Genomic DNA, 15,025 nt, shown 5'->3' with positions numbered 1-15,025 from the left:
GTCACAATGATAATTAAATCTGTGACATCACAATCATTTCTATATCACTTGACCATGATGTTATATAACTCTATGCTATGAAGACAAATACTATACATTATCTCACACTAGAGAGGCAACAATGTGCAGGAAAGGTATAAGGTGAGGGTAGAGTCCTTTTTGAACATAGAAATAATCCTGCTGAGCAAAAATTGGAATTTCCACCCTGTGGAAAATTCCAGTATTTAAACATTTGCTTTCATCCCAAATCTGAACAAACTGGCATTTTTCACAGAATGAAAAGTGCCAAAAAATTTGGATTTGGAAATGCCAAATGTTCTGTTTCGTGTGAGTTCAACATTAAACTGCATCTGCTTAAAAGGTGCAGTGGTGACTCATGGGCATTTTAGTCTAGGTGCTGCTCGTCTCCTTTCTCCTCTAGGGCAGGGGTGGCCAACCTGTGACTCCAGAGCCCCATGCGGCTCCTCAGAAGTCAATATGCGGCTCCTTGGATAGGCACCGACTCCGGGGCTAAAGCTACAGGGGCCAATTTTCCAATGGGCCGGGGGGGGCTCACTGATCAACCCCTGGCTCTGCCACGGGTCCTGCCCCCACTCCACCCCTTCCCTGAGCCTGCTGTGCCCTCATTCTTCCCTCCTCCCCCTCCGAGCCTCCTGCACACCACAAAACATCTGATTAGGAAGTGCAGGAAGGGAGGGAGGGGGAGGCGCTGATCGGCGGGGCTGCCGGTGGGGGGAGGTGCTGGGAGCGAGGGAGGGGAGAAGCTGATGGGGAGCTGCTGATGTACCAATGTGCACTGGTAAATTCTGGCTCCTTCTCAGGCTCAGGTTGGACACCCCCGCTCCATGGCCAGGCTCCCTGGCCAGACTACCTAACCTCTCCCATGGTAAAGTGAAAAGAACAGACCTAAAGGTAGGATTCTCACCCATGCTGCTATATCTGGAATAATCCCAGTACTCCCAGGTTGTTGTTGTGCCTAACTTCACTGCTTTCCAAAGGACTCTCGGGGTCTTGTAGGTTGAGACAGAACCTCATTACATGATGATGCTTGGAGGATATTTTGATGCAACATGATAGTGTTGTCCCACAAGTCACCAACGCTAGCGCAACCCAGATGTCATGGCTAAGGCTACGTTTATGTCACGGAGGTCATGGAAGTCACGGAGACACGAAGTCACAGAGACCTCCCTGACTTTCTCTGCCTCTGCCCCAGGGGCTGCAGGACGCTGGCAGGATTCCAGGGACAGGCAACTGCATCGACAAGCGACAGGGGGCCCCCTGCAACGCTCCAGCAACAGGTGACAGACTCCTGAGGGGGCCCTCCAGTGGGGAGCTGGAGCCGGTTCGCACTGGTTTGCTAGAACCGGTTGTTAAATTTAGAAGCCCTTTTAGAACCGGTTGTCCCGTGGGTGCTCCAGCCCTGGAGCACCCAAGGGGAAACTTTGGTGGGTGCAGAGCACCCACCGGCATGTCCCAGTCCCACCCCTGGCCCCAGCTCACCTCCGCTCCACCTCCTCCCCAGAACGCTCCGCCCCACTCTGCTTCTCCACCCCCCCCCGGCTTCCCGCGAATCGGCTCCACCCCCGGAGCACCCATGGAGTCAGCATCTAAGGCGCCACTTTTGATGTGATCAGTGGGGGGAGCGGCCGCTCCCCCTGCTTCCCCCCAGCTACACTACCCAGTCCCTAGGAGCCAGAGGGACCTGCCGGATGCTTGCTAGGAGCTGCTCCAGGTAAGCACAACCGGGACTCCCCACCTCGCCCCCCGGCAGGTCCCTCTAGCTCTTAGGGGCGGAGCAGGGTGGGCACCCACTATGGTGGCCCACGAGACCCTCCTGCCCGGTTCTGGGGGAAGTCAGGGGACAGGGGAGGGGGGTGGATGGGGCAGGGGTCCCAGGGGGCGGGTGTGGGCAACGACCCACTCGTGGGGTGAGGAGGGAACCCACTGTTAAGATTTTGGCAGCTCATCACTGGGGCCCTCCTCAGGGTTTCGGTGACAGGTGACAGCCTTGTGGGGGGAGGGGGATGCCTCAGGCAAGCAGCTGGGGGTGTCCCATTTTCTCTTTGGGAAATATGGTCACCCTGCAGCTCCCAGCCACTGTCGGCAGCGGGGGAACCCCACAGCTCCCATCCACGGTAGTGGGAGAAACCATGGAGCTGCAGCAGCAAAAGTCACGGACACTTCACAGGTTCCGTGAAGTTTTGTTTATTGCCTATAACCTGTCCGTGACTTTCACTAAAAATAACCATGACAAAATCTTAACCTTAGTCATGACACGGCAATGCCCATGTTTCTATCATTGGACAAAGTTTCAGAAATGCCAACACTAACCCAGGATCCTCCTCAGGTATGCCATCAATACAGAGCTCTGTGGCATTTAGGACGGAAGAATCTCATGCACTGCTACAGACTAGGGACCGAGTGGCTAGGCAGCAGTTCTGCAGAAAAGGACCTAGGGGTTACAATGGATGAGAAGCTGGATATGAGTCAACAGTGTGCCTTTGTTGCCAAGAAGGCTAACAGCATTTTGGGCTGTATAAGTAGGAGCATTGCCAGCAGATCGAGGGACGTGATCATTCCCCTCTATTCGGCATTGGTGAAGCCTCATCTGGAGTACTGTGTCCAGTTTTGGGCCCCACACTACAAAAAGGATGTGGAAAAATTGGAGAGAATCCAGCAGAGGGCAACAAAAATGATGAGGGGACTGGAGCACGTGACTTATGAGGAGAGGCTGAGGGAACTGGGATTGTTTAGTCTGCAGAAGAGAAGAGTGAGGGGGGATTTGATAGCTGCTTTCAACTACCTGAAAGGGGATTCCAAAGAGGATGGATCTAGACTGTTCTCAGTGGTGGCAGATGACAGAACAAAAAGCAATGGGAGGTTTAGATTGGATATTAGGAAAAACTTTTTCACTAGGAGGATGGTGAAGCACTGGAATGGGTTACCTAGGGAGGTGCTGGAATCTCCTTCCTTAGAGGTTTTTAAGGTCAGGCTTGACAAAGTCCTGGTTGGGATGATTTAGTTGGGGTTGGTCCTGCTTTGAGCAGGGGGTTGGACTAGATGACCTCCTGAGGTCGCTTCCAACCCTGATATTCGGAATAGACCACTGATTCCATACTTTAATTATGCTTTGTTTGGCTAAGGTAGAGATATGGGCTACAAATATTTAAATGCTGTAGAGAAGGGAGAAGAATTGTTTGGATGAACCAAGAGGGAGCTAATGAGGAATATTGGACTATAGTTAAAATGGTTGAAGCACCTGTTGCCTGAGGCATGTAAAGTTAGACTTGACATAGCTCCAGGAAATACACTGTAGAGAGCAAACCTTCTGTCATAAATATAGAGGGAAGAGTAGTATAAAATCCCTCTTTGGCAGCTGTACTGAATTGTCTTACCTGTAAGGGGTTAAACAGTTCAAATAACCTAGTTGGCACCTGACCAGAAGGACCAATGAGGAAAGAATATACTTTCAAATCTGGGGATGGGGAGGATTTGTTTGTTGTTTTCTTTTTTTGTTCCCTCTCTGGATGGAGAGAGAAGCTAAGCAGGTGCAACATCTCCTGAAAATATATCTGGAATATAAATCCATCTAAAATCACAGAAATTATAAGTAAGGCAAGGAAATGCATTAGGTTATCTTTTGTTTTAGCTTGTGAATTTTCCTGTGCTACAGAGGTAGTTTTATTCCTGTTTTTGGAACTGTGAAGCTGAGCCTAGAAGGGAATTCTCTGTGTTTTAAATCTTTTTATTACCTTGTAAATTTACCTTCCATTCTGATTTTGCAGGTGTGATTCTTTTACTTTTTCTTTATAATAAAGTACTTCTTTTAAGAACCTGATTGATTTTCAGTATCCTGAAGACAACGGGTCTGGTCTCTGCCCTCACTGCAAAGGCAATTGGTTGGTATATTATTCTCAAGCCTCCCCAGGAAAGGGGGTGAAGGGACTTGGGGGGGATATTTTGGGGGGATAGGGATTCCAAGTGACCCTTCCCTAAATTTTTGTGTAAATCACTTGGTGGTGGCAGCAATACCATCCAAGGACAAGGAAAGGGATTTGTGCCTTGGGGAAGTTTTAACCTAAGCTGGTAGAATATAAACTGAGGGGGTCTTTCATGTGGGTCCCCACATCTGTACCCCAGAGTTCAGAGTCAGGGGAAGCGGAACTCCAACACCTTCATTGGCAGAAGGATGGATTAAATGACAGACCAGGTCTTTACCATGTTTGACTTCTACAGCTCTAAGATCCTGTCCTATGAGGCTCAGGGGCAGAAGCCAGAGGATACTGCCAGATAGCACACCATGTTATTATGAATATATCTACATAACATATCTAGCACACCTGCCAGAGCACACCATATTGTTATTAATATACCTGGTGGTGCAATAATATACCTCTGGAGGGCATTTCTTCCTGATTCCCATGATTCCAGCACAAAACAATGGGTTTAGAGAGAGAAAAAAAATAGATCTGTGACTAGGGTTTTTGATTTCAAAAGGGCTAACTTTAAAAAATTAAGGAAATTAGTTAGGGAAGTGGATTGGATTGAAGAACTTTTGGATCTAAAGGCGGAGGAGGCCTGGAATTACTTCAAGTCAAGGTTGCAGAAACTATCAGAAGCCTGCATCCCAAGAAAGGGGAAAAACTCATAGGCAGAAGTTATAGACTAAGCTGGATGAGCAAGCATCTCAGAGAGGTGATTAAGAAAAAGCAGAAAGCCTACAAGAAGTGGAAGATGGGAGGAATTAACAAGGAAAGCTACCTTATTGAAGTCAGAATATGTAGAGATAAAGTGAGAAAGGCCAAAAGCCATGTGGAGTTGGGACCTTGCAAAGGGAATTAAAATCAATAGTAAAAGGTTCTATAGCCATATAAATAAGAAGAAAACAAAGAAGAAGTGGGACCGGTAAACACTGACAATGGAGTGGAGGTTAAGGATAACTTAGGCATGTCCCAATATCTAAACAAATACTTTGCCTCAGTCTTTAATGAGGCTAATGATGAGTTTAGGGATAATGGTAGGATGACAAATGGGAATGAGGATATGGAGGTAGATGTTACCACATCCGAGGTAGAAGCCAAACTCAAACAGATTAATGGGACTAAATCGGGGGGCCCAGATAATCTTCATCCAAGAATATTAAAGGAACTGGCACATGAAATTGCAAGCCCATTAGCAAGAATTTTTAATTCATCTGTAAATGTAGGGGTTGTACCGTATGACTGGAGAATTACTAACATAGTTCCTATTTTTAAGAAAGGGAAAAAAGTGATCCGGGTAACTACAGGCCTGTTAATTTGACATCTGTAGTATGCAAGATCTTGGAAAAAAATTTGAAGGAGAAAGTAGTTAAGGACATTGAAGTCAATGGTAATTGGGACAAAATACAACATGGTTTTACAAAAGGTAGATTGTGCCAAACCAACTTGATCTCCTTCTTTGAGAAGGTAACAGATTTTTAGACAAAGGAAACATAGTGGATCTATTTCAGAGTAGCAGCCGTGTTAGTCTGTATTCGCAAAAAGAAAAGGAGTACTTGTGGCACCTTAGAGACTAACAAAAGCTTATGCTCTAATAAATTTGTTAGTGTCTAAGGTGCCACAAGTACTCCTTTTCTTTTTGTAGTGGATCTAATTTACCTCGATTTCAGTAAGGTATTTGATATGGTTCAACACGGGGAATTATTAGCTAAATTGGAAAAGATGGGGATCAATATGAAAATTGAAAGGTGGATAAGGAACTGGTTAAAGGGGCGACTACAATGGGTCATAATGAAAACTGAACTGTCAGGCTGGAAGGAGGTTACTAGTGGAGTTCCTTAGGGATCAGTTTTGAGACCAATCTTATTTAATCTTTTTATTACTGACCTTGGCACAAAAAGTGGGAATGTGCTAATAAAGTTTGCAGATGACACAAAGCTGGGAGATATTGCCAATACAGAGAGGGACCGGGATATCATACAGGAAGATCTGGATGACCTTGTAAACTGGAGTAATAGTGATAGGATGAAATTTAATAGTGAAAAGTGCAAAGGTCATGCATTTAGGGATTAATAACAAGAATTTTTGTTATAAACTGGGGACGCATCACTTGGAAGTAACAGAGGAGGAGAAGGACCTCGGAGTATTGGTTGATCACAGGATGACTATGAGCTGCCAATGTGATATGGCCGTGAAAAAAAGCTAATGTGGTCTTGCGATGCACCAGGTGAGGTATTTCCAGTAGGGATAAGGAGGTGTTAGTACCATTATACAAGGCACTGGTGAGACCTCATCTGGAATACTGTGTGCAGTTCTGGTCTCCCATGTTTAAGAAAGATGAATTCAAACTGGAACAGGTACAGAGAAGGGCTATTAGGATGATCCGAGGAATGGAAAACCTGTCTTATGAAAGGAGACTCAAAAAGCTTGGCTTGTTTAGCCTAACCAAAAGAAGGCTGAGGGGAGATATGATTGCTCTCTATAAATATATCAGGGGGATAAATACCAGGGAGGGAGAGGAATTATTTAAGCTCAGTACCCATGTGGACACAAGAACAAATGGATATAAACTGGCCATCAGGAAGTTTAGACTTGAAATTAGATGAAGGTTTCTAACCATCAGAGGAATCAAGTTCTGGAACACCCTTTAAAGGGGAGCAGTGGAGGCAAAAGACATATCTGGCTTCAAGACTAAGCTTGATAAGTTTATGGAGAGGATGGTATGATGGGCTTAACCTAATTTTGCAAATTAATTGATCTTTGACTATTAGTGGTAAATAGGTCCAATGGCCTGTGATGGGACATTAGATAGGGTGGGATCTGAGTTACTACAGAGAATTATTTACTGGGTGTCTGGCTGGTGTCTAAGCTTGTCCACCTGCTTAGGGTTTAGCTGATTGCCATATTTGGGGTCGGGAAGGAATTTTCCTCCATACAGATTGGAAGAGGCCCTGGGGGTTTTTCGCCTGCCTCTGCAGCGTGGGGCACGGGTCACTTGCTGGAGGATTATCTGCATCTTGAAGTCTTTAAACCATGATTTGAGGACTTCAATAGCTCAGGCATAGGTTAGGGGTTTGTTACAGGAGTGAGGGGTGAGATTCTGTGGCCTGAGTTATGCAGGAGGCCAGACTAGACGATCATAATGGTCCCTTCTGACCTTAAAGTCTGTGATTCTATGATCACGGTCTGTATTGTGGCAACTTTCTTTGCACATACTATGTCATTCCTGGATATACATCCTGGGGTTCACCCGCTCTTCCTCCCTCTGTGTCTATGTCTTTTCATAACAATTGCAGATCAAAAGATTTCATGATTCATAACACAAACCACAGGAAGATATCTTAGTTTTTTTTTAATATCAGGCTACATCAGGATGTTGTCTATTCACACATCAGAATGACCCAGACCACTGATCAGCCTCAATTCAGGGTCAAGTTCCATCGATCTAACCTTAAGCCAGAAAGATATTTTTGAGATTTTCATTGGTTTCAGAAATGGAAAGTTCCCTGACCCACTTTGAGTATTTCAGTAAATGGCTAAAGAGAAAACCCCTCTCTGTGAGAAGGGTTTCCGTTAGCCTGTATGTCTCTAACTTTGAGAGGAAATTAAACTACGCATTTAACATTTCAGATCTTAGCGTACTTCGGAGGGAGGTAATATAGGTCATGGCTATCCCAGAAATAGAGGACAAAGTTCTACCCTCAGTTATACCCCTTTGAAAAAACTGAAGACAGAATTTGTACCAATGAGCAGATATTAAGCATGCTTCGAATTAGCACAGCCTTCACTCATGGGAATCACCAAAATTACAAGTTGGAAAGAAAATAGATTAGGACATCTAGTCCTTGCCCAGAAAGACGTCAGTGCTGGATTGTATCCTGCAGTCTATATTCTTCATTGCTTTGTCCAGTCTAGTGTTAATGATTCAGACTATGGGGTTTCCCCAGTGTTGTAGTGCCTACTCTTCCTAAAACGTAGCCTACATTTTCCCTTGCTCAATGCATATTTTGGAGGGGAAGGGGGAATTTTTAATGGTACAACCTTTTTTTTTCAACTAAAAGGGCAGATAGATAGATAGATAGATTTTAAAAGTGCACAATTTTATACACAACATATACAATCACACTTACCAAATATAATACATATTTATTTATGGATTTACTTATGTTTTTTCTTTCCATCTGTAGAACTCCAGTCTATCTATTTATCCAGTGATCTATGAACATTGCAGAATATGTATCTCAATAAACTATACTTTAGAACTTCACTCAAACTCAGCAATAGATGAGTGAAGAAACTTCCCTCCCAATATCATTGAGCTGAATGGGAATTTTACTGACATGCCAGAGTTGAACCTGGTTCTATAAGTTAGCTCCTTTAGGAAGATAAAATGATGTAACAATTGTAGCAGTTCTTTGATAGTGAACACTGTGATACACAACCACTGGTGAGCACTCACGTTTGAGGCAGGAGCTCACCTGCCTGGTTATTGAAATCAGATTTCTGTTCTTGATGGTTGACTGAGAAGTAGCCTGTGAGTGGAAGATCCATCCTCCAGAGAAGAGGTAAGGCTGAGACTGGGAGATCTTATTACACGGAGGTCATCCCAAGGTCATATTCAGGTCCCAGAGGGGAATAATGAGTTACATAACCACTGCACCACCTTTTCCTTTTGCCCTTTCATCGCCAAGGGTGAAGTCCTCCCACCACCTTGGAGAACTGAATTATGCCTGAGTTTCAATGCCGAGAAGGTGCATTGGTGCATGTAGGCAGTGCATTTGGCATGCACCTCATCTGCACTGGGGCCAAGGCACCTGAACAAGAGGTGGGGTCTGGCCCCAAAGGAGCAATTTTGCATCACTGCTCCGCTATTCCTATTCCTTCCTTCCCAACCCTGACACAATTTAAGAGCACACCTGAAGCAAGAGCTATTCCATGTCTGAGATGGGATGGGAGACGTAAAAGTCTATCCCAGAGGTGGAGCCACAAGAGAGATGAATGGACACATAGATATAGACCAAATACATCACACAACACTCTCCTGAAGTTAACAGGGTTTTGCTCTTTATACCAGGGTTGGATTTATCCCTTTCGATATATATAATCTATTAATGTAAAGGTCACTAGGAAAATATGATCAATCCAGATAATGTTGATGTTGAACCTTTCCTGGAGGTTTTGAATTTCAATACCCCCAAAAGAATGGATGGAGATTGTGTGTCAAGAAATAAAGCTACTCCCCCAAGCATGACAAGTCAAGTCACAGGGGAAATGTATCCACCAGGACCTTCAATGTAAGGCAAAGAGGACCAGATCCTCCACTGGTGTAAATCAGCATAACTCCATTGATGTCTATGAAGCTATGCTGATTTACCCCAGCCAAGGATCTCATCCAGCAGCCAAATGCTGGAGATGCTCCCAAAGAAGTCATCATCTTGCAAGATCAGGCTTAAAAAATGTCAAACTGGGGTCCAATCTTTCGGTGTGTTCAATTACTTCAGTAGGAGTTTTGCCTATGTAAGAAATGAATACAAAATGAGCAGTTGCTATAACCAGGGATACTGAGGTTGATAAAACCCCAGCTGGAACTCTCAGAAGCTGGGATTCAATATTCTCTGAGGGGGCCCCGACTGTGGAGCTCATCACCACCAGAAGTCAGAAGGAAGCGGAGCCTGTCCCCCAGCAGAGCTTAACACCAGACTCACCTGTTTACACCAACCGCCTTACAATAATGTCAGTGCTAAACTAGCCAGCTATGCCTCCCCCAAACAAGGCAGAGGGACCCTGCTGGTGAGTGATGGATCAGTGGAAATACTGCCAAATCCTGCTGAATGAATGGTTGCATTTAATTGGTGTATGTGGCACCTGGTTACCCTGGTGATGGGGTGCATTACCAATGGGTTTCAGACAGAAGACTGACAGGTAGAATTGACTCAGTGGTTTTGTAGATGTACATGATACCCTCTGTCCAATGAAATTCTTTGCCCAACATACTGTCCATCAGTGCATTGGCATATGGCCTAGGAAGTACTAATGCCTCAGTGCCTTTAGCTCCCATTGAAGGTAGAAGGCGCTGATGGGGTTCAGCACCTCACAGGTGATGCTGAGCACCTTGCAGCTACAGGCCCCTAGTACTTCCTAAGGTTTACATCCTGCCACTGTTCCACATGCAATAACTTCCTTCCACACCATCAGACATTGCTTGGAGCACAAACAAGGTTCCACCATAGAATATCAGGGTTGGAAGGGACCTCAGGAGGTCATCTAGTCCAACCCCCTGCTCAAAGCAGAACCAATCCCCAATTTTTGCCCTGATCCCTAAATGGCCCCCTCAAGGATTGAACTCACAACCCTGGGTTTATCAGGCCAATGCTCAAACCACTGAGCTATCTCTCCTCCAGTTTCAGTTGAAAATATCCTATACACACATCAGACAAGCTAGCCTTGTCTATCCTGGGACACTCTTTGCATGTCCTGTGTGTTGTTAAGTCCCATATGTTTTCCCTCTCTTAATGGTGTCTGAAGAAGGGATTCCTTCTGCCGGCCCCTTTCGGTCAGGTCAATGAGTCTAGAATGAAAAATCAACTGTAAGACAAGGCCATGAATAATGAACCAATCTGCTCTTTGTACCAGTGTGTGATGACTCTTCTCCCATCTGTGAATAGGCTGCCTTAAGGGAAAGATTAGACACATGGAAAAATTCTTGTATGAAGAGCAGCTGAAAAGAGAAGGACTGTTCACCTTAGGGAGAAGGGGAACAAGAGGGGACCATTTCAATTGAGGGGATCCAGCGATGGAACAAACTTCCAGAGGAGGTCAGACGAATCCAGAGTCTGACTGGCTTTAGGAAACACTGCAAAATCTTCCCCTTCGAAAAAAAGCCTTTTCATCATGAAAATGACACAGACAGCCCCTTTTAACTTAAACTCCTACCACCCAACATGAGTTCAAGTAGCCACTTCACTATTGCCATTGATTTTAAATAGCAAGTGTTCAGACACTACGGTGATCGGTGGCGATGGATAGATAGAGAGATAGATAATCATAGAATCATAGGACTGGAAGGGACCTTGAGAGGTCATCTAGTCCAGTCCCCTGCACTCATGGCAGGACTAAGTATTATCTTCCTTCCAGCATAACACTAGAACATCTAATCTCTGCCTATCCTCCCAACAGAGTTTAACTTGTTGGCACTCTGAATGACCAATCTTCCAGACAGAAAGAATAATGAATGGGATAGAGAAAGTAGATTGAGAATTTCTCTTCTACCTTTCTCAGAATTCAATGACATGGAAGGCTGGTAAATTCAAAACGGGTAAAAGGAAGTAAATTTTCACATCATGCATTATTAGTCTATAGAACTCATTACCACAATCTATAATTGAGGCCAAGATCTTAGCAGAATTGAAACAGAGATTGGGCATTGATAAAGGTAACAAGACCATCCTGAGTTATAAGAGTAAATGTTAAAAGAAACCAAGTGCTCGGGAAGGGATTTAAATTCCCATGTGTCAGGGTATAAGCCAGCCTCTAATAAATATTGGAAGACAGGAGGAAACTTTCCTTGCGGGCAGGTTCTCCCCAAAATGTCCACTTCAGGGAGGTTGTACCTTCCTGTGAAACATCTTGTGCTGGCCACTGTCAGAGACAGGACATTGGACTAGATGGACCATGGATAGGATCCAGTCTGGCAATTCCTATATTTCTGTAACACTACCGCAAGTATGATACATGTGGTGTTGCCAGGAAAGACCACAAAGTATCTCAACATACATCTGATGAATTAACCACAGTTACCTGAATTCACTTAGCACCTAACCTTATTTCTGATCAATACAGCATAAGGATTTTGTGTCTGACTTCAATTTTGTTCCAGAAAGGGAGCAAATTATGCAAATATTCCAAACTGATGACACTAATTTACTACTTATGACAGTTTATACTCAAACTCCTTGAAATCAAATGGGTTTTAAGATTAACAAGTAGCAGTTTGTCAGTTACCACAATAACTTCATTTCCTGGAGTTCATGGAGTGGAAGTTTTATGTAAAGTTTTATGTAAAGTTAAGTCATAGTCCAGAGCAAGAACCACAAATAAGGTTGGGAAAAAACAATTGCAATGGAATTGCAAGGGAAACTAGGGCAGTGAGAGAAGAAGTCCTTATATAAAGCCCTGAAGTTCATGCACACAGACAGGTTCAGTTGAAAATATCCTATACACACATCAGACAAAGTAAGAGAGACTGCAATACAATGACTTTTACAAGAAGTGCTCCATTGGTAAGTACTAGCTTTGTTAAATTTGATTGTAACTGATGTAATTTCTAATAGATATTTTTTAAAATCAATGTAATCTAAATTGGGAGCAGCAAATATTGAAACGTATGGCGTATCATTACAGGGCAGAGTAATGGTTATTAGCACCTTTACTATGCATTTTTGTACCTTAAAATATTTGCATTTCTTTTCACTGTAATTCTGAATTACTGGGTTTATAATGCTTGATTTTTCTTTTACCATTTAGTTACTGGTTTGTACAGTCAACCTTAACTTAGTTTTTTGTTTGGGTATTTCCTTTTTTTTTTCTTAATTGCTAAAAATGTCATACATGAAAAGTAAACAAGGAAACCACAGAGAATGCTACTATGTGATATCACTAATCAATTGAAGATATAAAATATCAATCCTAAATCTTTTCTTTTTTAAAAATTCTGATGTTTAGGCTCAGAATCACTAGTATTTTGTGGCTGCTTTGTGCTGTTCTGGATAATTAGGAGATATTATTTTCGATACACAAAGCTAGCACTAATTCAATATTAACTTTGAGAACTCAGGAACTCGAAAGTCAGGAAATGAAACAATAAGGTTCAAAACTCAACCTTACTGTGTCTCCTTGTGCTTATTTCTTAGAGTTCCTTTATGTGAAATTATTTGTTAAATTAGATTATTTATTATTTAATACAACCTGGAATTTCTTAGACTACTAACTTACAATAAAAGAACTTATGGTCTTCAGACTTTGTTTTATATTTAGTCTCAATGAGATCAACAGAATAAGCTAAGTTTGATGTTTCTACCTTCAGCCATTGATGAGTTATCTCTGCACAAAATTTGGAGTCAGAGGGGCAAATTCTCTGTTTGTGTAAATGGTCAAAAGTCCACACATGTTAATGGAGCTATTCTATTTATACTAGCAGAGATTGGGCCTGGAAAGAGGATTCCTAGCTCCCAATCCTAAACACTAACCCACACTCTGCTGTATTTTTGCAAAGGTGGGTATCTTCCTATGAACTTACTTATATATATTAGATGTTTATAAGTGCATCCATCTCATAAAAATCATGAGAATTGTCATGGGTTCTCTTTAGACACAAAAGGTTTCTGTGAATGAAGTAGAACTTTGTTCATCTCTGAACCTATCAACTGCAAGCAGAGCTGGGCCTGCATGAGCCCTCCAAGCCAAGAGTTGAATTTCAGGATATAACTTGTTGCTGAAGCTATACAGCACATTCCTGTGTTCTGTGCTCTGCATTAACTAATCATGGTGTTTCTCTATTTCAGTTCCGTTCACTGCTGTTAATGCTGATCCTGGTGCTCCAGGCGAAGAATTCAGCCTATGGAAAGGCAGTACAGACTGGATTCAACACAGAGAGAGGCACTGATGAGAAAAAGAGTGATGACTGCCCTCCCCAAAAAGATTCCAGATTCCCTCTTAGTGTGAAAGTTGACATAAACATCAGTAGCACAAAGCATGCTACCAAAGTGGGTCATGATGTCAATAACCGGTCTATGTCTCCCTGGGATTACAGGTACAGTTCATGTCCCCATTGTCTGGAAATGCACCGGGCTTTTCCAAAGCACTGCTTAGGCATAGAGAGGGGATGTCCCCAGGACAAAACACAGTGCACTGCTGTATCCAGAAATATTAACTTTGACCTGCCAGTCCATATGGCGATGGTCAGATTCCTCATGCAAAAATGATAACTGGATATTTATTAATTATTATTTATTTGTATTGTGGTAGCATCTAGGAGCCCCAGTCATGGACTAAGACCCCATTGTGCTAGGCGCTGTATAAACAGTGAACAAAAAGATGGTCCAACTCAGCTCTAAGGATAGAAAACTAATTAACTTTAGGATTTATCACAGCTCTTTTTTTCAGAGCCATTTCTGGTCTGACATATCTGAGTGCAAATCCTGCCTCAGAAAGTCCAGCAAAATACCCCCAAGGGCTCAATCCTACACCATTTAAGTCAATGGGAGTTTTGCCATTGATGTTAGCGGGACACTAGGCTTTGAGAACATTGGGCCTGATACTGAAGTCTTCATTCAGTTGTAATCAATCCTTATTCAGGCAAAAACTCCCATTGAAACTAGTCAGACTCATGAAGTGACTGAGCATTGCAGGAGCTCAGACATTGACCCAGCACAAGCTAACTCTAGGAATCATGGGAAAAGGTGAATCTCAAGGAGGCATTTGCAAACTGTGTCTGGGTGATAAGCAAGATTTAGCTGAGGAGAAAGCCCTGCTGATTCAGGGCAGTGGCCAGGCTTCCACTTTGACCAATTAATTCTCTTTGTGTGTTGCTTCACAGCATTAATGAAGATCCCAACCGATTCCCCCAAGTGATCGCTCAGGCCAAGTGCCGCCATTACAGCTGTGTGGACTCCACCGGACAGGAGGACTACAGCATGAACTCCATCCCCATCCAACATGAGATCCTTGTTCTCCAAAGGGAGCAGAGAGGCTGCCAGCACACATACCGGCTGGAGAAACAGCTGGTCACTGTGGGCTGTACCTGTGCCAGGCCCATCATCCACTACCTGTAGTAAAAGAAGCCAGCAGATCAGAAGAAGGAAACCACATGGAGAACCAGCCATGGGCATCAGATTTAACAAATGGCCTGAGCCAACTCCCACTGATTTCACTGGAACTGGGCCAGGCCATAATCAATAGCCAGATTCAAAGACAGCTGGCCAAAAAAAGGGGGAGAAATACAAATTTAAAAAAAAATCCCCCAGATTTTGACAATCTGAATTTCAAAA

The 15,025-nt window shown here is 43.5% G+C and overlaps 1 protein-coding gene across 1 annotated transcript; it reads left to right on the top strand.

The window, feature by feature from the left end:
• Positions 1 to 6,198: 6,198 nt before the first annotated feature.
• Positions 6,199 to 14,809, top strand: LOC119852617 (interleukin-17F-like). The gene is made up of 3 exons (XM_038394014.1): positions 6,199 to 6,207; positions 13,541 to 13,788; positions 14,575 to 14,809. The coding sequence occupies exons 1-3, from the start codon at positions 6,199 to 6,201 to the stop codon at positions 14,807 to 14,809; spliced, it is 492 nt and encodes a 163-aa protein (XP_038249942.1).
• Positions 14,810 to 15,025: the final 216 nt, after the last annotated feature.

This window comes from Dermochelys coriacea, chromosome 3 (genome assembly GCF_009764565.3).
Source record: "Dermochelys coriacea isolate rDerCor1 chromosome 3, rDerCor1.pri.v4, whole genome shotgun sequence".
Lineage (NCBI taxonomy): Eukaryota > Metazoa > Chordata > Testudines > Dermochelyidae > Dermochelys > Dermochelys coriacea.
Note: the sequence above shows the minus strand (reverse complement) of the source record. Positions and strands in the feature narration are given on the sequence as shown.

Excerpts from the sequence above, each read along its gene's own strand:
- LOC119852617 (XM_038394014.1), top strand. Across the intron at positions 13,789-14,574 it reads ATGTCTCCCTGGGATTACAG|CATTAATGAAGATCCCAACC; the intron begins GTACAGTTCATG and ends GTTGCTTCACAG.